Genomic DNA, 6002 nt, shown 5'->3' on the forward strand with positions numbered 1-6002 from the left:
ACTGGTGACAAAACACATCCTTGAGGGGCCCCTGTGTTTGTTGTGATGTGTGTCGATGAGGAATGTTGTAATTTTACGTATTGGGTTCGGGTGGTCAGAAAAAATTCATATCCATGATATTAAATTGACGTTAACACCTAAGTTTTCTAATTTCTTTAAAAGGATAGCTAGAAAACATAGGTATTAACGTCAGTGTAATATCATCATCATCCGGTGCCTTGCCGACTGGCGTGGGCGAACATGGACCTCCACTTCACTCTGTCCTTCGCTGCAGCAATGGTGTCTGTTGTTCTTGCTGCTCCCAACCATGTTGTCATCTTGTCCAGTATCTTTTCCCTCTGTCTGCCTCTGCCTCTCTTTCCATCAAACTTTCCTGTTGTGACAATATTCTCTAATGCTTCTTTCTGCATTGTGTGTCCGAAGAAATTTGTCTGTCTACATACAAAGTAATATACCGCCTCGAAAAAGAAGTTTTGTTCCTGTTACTATCGTGGGACAGCTTTCTGTGTGTGGCCTCCTCTCTATCTTGCGTAATGTCTCACTTTGTCACTTTGATAAACCTGCCCCCCCCCCACCAGCCAGCCTCCGCCCCACTGCTCCCATTGTTTAGGCCACAGGCTGGGACAACACAAAAACACGAGCCTTTGTGAGCCCAAAGAACGGACTCATCAAACCAGAAACTAGATAGAAGTTAAGTTTTTTAAAGTTTTGTTTTGTTTGCTTGTTTTTTAGAGACAAGTTACAGCTTGTATATAATCCAGAGTTTGAGACAAGGACAGCAAACATTGAGAAGTGAAAGGTTTGGGAACTCGAGACCAGGACTGTGAGTGAGCCAGGAAGGAACATGTCGCTTCTCAAAAATCTTCTTCTGCTGCTTGTCGTGCTTGTCTGTGCAGGTAGGTAGACAGAGAATTGGATTACTTAGTTTGACAATTAATTATGCATACATGAAACGGTTGCTTTTACGGACAAGCGGGCCAACCCAGATTTCGGAAGTTTCCAGAAATCTTGACCTACTCCAAAAGTAGGTATTGCCCTACCTATAGGAGAAGTTTGGTTTCATTGGTGTGTATATTTGTTTGGGTATAGAGAAAACTCTCCTTGTCTTTTACAGAAACTGAACAGGGGTCTAAAAACTTTGCCTTCGATTTTCTCAAAACAACATTTTTCGGGATAGCCCCCTTGTGCTTAAAAGCGACCAAATATACATACATACATACTAGAGTTTACAAATATACATACATTCCGAGTGACCAGGGGAAACATTTCTTCCAAAAGAACGCCAATAAAACCGTTATGAATAAAAGTACCAAAAAATAACAAAGTTTGTAGAAACGTGCAACATCCATCCTGACTTATCCTGTATTATTAATAAAGGAATAAGACTTCCACAACAAAAGTTACACGGTATCTTCCGGATACTCCTAATTTCGAGAAAATCACACGCTTGGTGAAATTGACGCCAGAGCTGTTCCAGGCTGGGGGATAAACCGTTGACGGGGGCTCTCGTGGCCTAGAGGTTAAGGTGTTCGCCTCTCATTCAAAGGTTCCGTGTTCAAATCCGGGTAGCGACCGAAACATTTTCTTCTCTAAAGTTATCTCGTTTCACCTCCTTTCTTGCTCTCTAGCAATATTCTGTCGTCTGCTTTCGTCTCCACTTTCTGCCCCCACTCCCCACACCTCCTTTGCCCCCTCCTCTGGGTTCCTGACTCTTTTTGCAGCCTTTCAACTGCTACTCCTTGGCCCCTTCTTACAGCTGTCTTTCAGCAACACCCCTGATCTTCAGGTAAGAAATATCTACACCTAGCCTTCACGGACAAAGGCTTAAAATCTCGAAGGTCCCGTGTGCAAGTTGCGCACGTTAAAGATTCCTTGGTGGTCTAAAATCGATAAGAGTAAGCTTCGGCTGCCACTCGGGTAAAATTCAAAATTTCCTACCAACTGAAAATATTTAATGTGTCTTGCACACTCATATGACCTTATGCAGTTGCAAGCGCCGTAAAAAAAAAACCCAACAAAAAACAAAACAACAAAAAGAAAACAATGGGGAAAAGTAAAAAAATAAATAAAATAAAAACAAATTCTAGAGGACTCAATGATAACTGTGCTCAGACGGACTGAGTGTACTGTCAACAACTTATCCTCCAATATCTCTTTGACGGTTGAATCACTGCCGCCCATACGGCTGTTTACGTCAGTTTGTCAATTTATATGGTCTATAGCGACAATAAATAAAATTTAAAAAATTATAATAATTAAAACTAAAGAGAATATTAATCATATTACTAGTAATAATAATGATGATGATGCTGATGATGCTGATGCTGATGATGCTGATGCTGTTGATGATGATGATGATGATGATGATGATGATGATGATGATGATGATGATGATGACGATGATGATGATGATGATGATGATGATGATGATCATGATGATGATGATGATCATGATGATGATGATACCCTTTGCGTTGTGACATGAATGTACGCCCTTTGGTCTGAATGTTCCTGATGAAGCCCGTTGAGGGCAAAACGTTGAACTTGTCATTAAATATTTTGGAAATACTACCCAAGTCTTAACCGTTTTACTATCTGCTGTATGCAATAATGATAATGATGATGATGATAATAATGATAAAAATAATAATGTATAAATTAAATTAAAGAATAAATAAATAAATAAATAATAATTGATAATAATAATTGCATTTATACAGCGCATATCCATGCTCAAGAGCATGCTCTATGCGCTTTACAACCATTATTACCCCAGCACACCCTCTGAGAACACTCAGAAACATTCTCGGCTTCCGCAGAAGCATACAGTGCAAGCTGCGGATTTCACGCGCTCAAACACTATCAAACTGACAAGATCGCTCACTGTCTATAGCCGGGTACCCATTTTCACCTGGGTGAAGTGAGGAAAACTTGTGCAAAGTGCCTTTCCCAAAGACACAACGTCAGGCCCCTGACGGGATTCGAACCCACGACCTTAGGGTTGCGAGTCCGAGAGCCTAACCACTAGGCCACCGACGCCACCATCTACGCTTATAGCAACTAGCCCCATCTGTACGGCCCATGTTCCCGTGACCGACATCCTGACGTGTTTTCCTTTCAGGTGCAGATGACTGCGAGTACCGTAAACCCACCGACTTCTACCCGTCCTTCAAGTCATGTGACAACGGATGCTGTGGGCCTTATGTGACCTCTGACCCCTGCTGTGAGGACGATCCTTTGTGAGTCAGCTCTTTGTAGCTCTTTGTTCTTTGTTCTTTGTGAGTCAGCTCTTTGTTCTTTGTTCTTTGTTCTGTGTGAGTCAGCTCTCGGTAGCTCTCTGTTCTTTGTTCTTCATTCTTTGTTCTTTGTTCTTTGTTCTGTGTGAGTCAGCTCTTTATTCTTTGTTCTTTGTTCTGTGTGAGTCAGCTCTCGGTAGCTCTCTGTTCTTTGTTCTTCATTCTTTGTTCTTTGTTCTTTGTTCTGTGTGAGTCAGCTCTTTATTCTTTGTTCTGTGTGAGTCAGCTCTCGGTAGCTCTCTGTTCTTTGTTCTTCATTCTTTGTTCTTTGTTCTTTGTTCTGTGTGAGTCAGCTCTTTATTCTTTGTTCTGTGTTCTGTGTGAGTCAGCTCTTTGTTCTGTGTGAGTCAGCTCTTTGTTCTGTGTGAGTCAGCTCTTTGTTCTGTGTGAGTCAGCTCTCGGTAGCTCTCTGTTCTCTGTTCTTTGTTCTGTGTGAGTCAGCTCTTTGTTCTGTGTGAGTCAGCAAATAGCAAGACTACATGTCGGCAAGCTGCTACCTTTTTGGCCTAAGTCATTAAAAAAATTTTGTTTTACTAAGGTTTTACGGCGCTCTCAATTGCATAAGGTCATATGAGTGCCAAGGGGTGTTTAGTTCAAGTAGAGGTTTTACGGCGCTCTCAATTGCATAAGGTCATATGAGTGCCAAGGGGTGTTTAGTTCAAGTAGAGATTTTACGGCGCTCTCAATTGCATAAGGTCATATGAGTGCCAAGGGGTGGAGGTCAAAAGAGAAGTCTTTACAGGGAATCAGGCTTACTTTGTTCACCTCTCTTGCCTCAACAGCACAAAGTCTGCTTCGACTATCAAGGCACCCCGGAAATAGCGGGTCTGAAGAGTGTGACAAACATACAAAAGAAGTAGAGGAAAAAAGATGATAGTAAAGATAACGAGAGAAAAAGCAGCAGTTCCTTGTTGTAGTTCAGGCACAGTTATGAGCGTGACATTGATGAATCAGCCCATTTACAAATACAATTTTACTGTGCATAAGAACTCGAGATGTTAATGTCCCCCTTTGGGAATGTCCTAAAGACACTTCAGTCTGTGGCACCGCCCCAGGTGGGGGGGGGGGGGGGGGGTGTAAGTAATTTTTTCACTTCGGAGATAATTTGAAAACCCCCCCAACTGTCTCAGTAAGTGAAAAAAGCACGTTGATAGCCTAAAATTTCCAGACCTAATTAATCTACCGTCCCTCATTAGTACTAACAGTTATTTTCCAATAGATAGAATTGTTATTATTCTGAAGTAGTGTACTCAGCCTTTTAGCAAAGGCACTCTAGTTTAGTTTAGTAAGAGTTCTACGGCGCTCACAACTGCATGAGGTCATACTATGAACGCATGAACGCTAAAAGTACGTTGTGTTTTCTGTTATTTTATGATTTTTCTTATTACCACCGGATCGGATGCGAGAACGACTTTACTTTGAATCTTTGAATCCCCACCAGCTTCAAACACAACACGTTTGTTCCTGTCCCCAGTTACACTGGCACACCGTTCATCGCGGGGACCGCCACGGGGTCTGTCCTGTTGGTGCTGGGGGCATGTCTGTCCGCCTGGGCGAAAACATCCAAGGAAAACGACAAAAACAAGAGCACAACCACCACGGCAACTCAACAGAGGGTCGTCTCAACCACCACCACAGGTAACGGAATGTAGCAGTAGTAGTAGTAGTAGTAGTAGTAGTAGTAGTAGTAGTAGTAGTAGTAGTAGTAATAGCAGTAATAGTAGTAGCAGTAGTAGATAACCAACGGTTAAGCACATCCCCTACGGGATTCGAACCGGGGACATCTGAACTGTTAAACAAACGACCTGCCCCTTGACATGCCGATCTCACTGGGTTTTTTCAAATAATATAATTGTGTCACGAGGCGATGGAATCAGGCGCTAGTCAATTTTTGGGCATGTGGAGTTATTGGCATTGCAGCTTGTTCATTTGTCTTTCTTTCAATGGAAAAATTACCCGTTAATCTTGAATAATATGCGTATGCAAAATGTGTGTGAGAATCGGGAAGTGATGTATATATATATATATAATTTATGAAGAACAGTTTTTAAATTTAGCTTCAATTTTTGTGGAAAAATGTGATTAGATTAAGACAACCTGATACAAACTGCTGTGCAAAGTATGGGTGACATTGATTCACCCGTTAAAGAGATATTTGAGGATAAGTTACGCCACGGAAGTGTGACTGCACTATGATGATGAGTAACCCGGGTCTCTTTCTATCGTCCACAGTGAACATGCCGGCTCAGAACGCCTTCGGGTACCCGGCTGTCAAAGCGTCCAGATAAAGCTATGACCAGACACACAGACAAACAGACATGCAGAGGCACAGACGCACAGACATACAGACACACAAGCACCCCGTGCAGACACAGACACATTGAGACAAAGATGCATAGGCACGTAGACATACAGACACACAAGCACAGCGTGCAGACACACAGAGAAACAGACAAAGAGACATACAGACGCACAGACAGACAGACTCTCTGATTGCGTATGTGTTTCTGTGTTTTTTGTTTTAGCGAGCGCCGAAAAACTCTTACTATAACATTAAACACAGAAACACAGACTCAATCAGAGAAACAGACATATAGACACATCTATACGTAGACCCAGACACACATACACAAATACACACAGACGCACAGACACACAGACACACAGACACACAGACACACAGACACACAGACTTACAGACACACA

The 6002-nt window shown here is 42.2% G+C and overlaps 1 protein-coding gene across 1 annotated transcript; it reads left to right on the forward strand.

Annotated features, from left to right (window-relative positions):
• The first annotated feature begins 758 nt into the window (after positions 1-758).
• Positions 759-5770, forward strand: LOC101864167. The gene is made up of 4 exons (XM_005104956.3): positions 759-896; positions 3122-3239; positions 4771-4934; positions 5529-5770. The coding sequence occupies exons 1-4, from the start codon at positions 845-847 to the stop codon at positions 5582-5584; spliced, it is 390 nt and encodes a 129-aa protein (XP_005105013.1). The 5' UTR covers positions 759-844; the 3' UTR covers positions 5585-5770.
• The last annotated feature ends 232 nt before the right edge of the window (positions 5771-6002 follow it).

Source organism: Aplysia californica, unplaced genomic scaffold (assembly GCF_000002075.1).
Source record: "Aplysia californica isolate F4 #8 unplaced genomic scaffold, AplCal3.0 scaffold00443, whole genome shotgun sequence".
NCBI classification, from domain to species: domain Eukaryota; kingdom Metazoa; phylum Mollusca; class Gastropoda; order Aplysiida; family Aplysiidae; genus Aplysia; species Aplysia californica.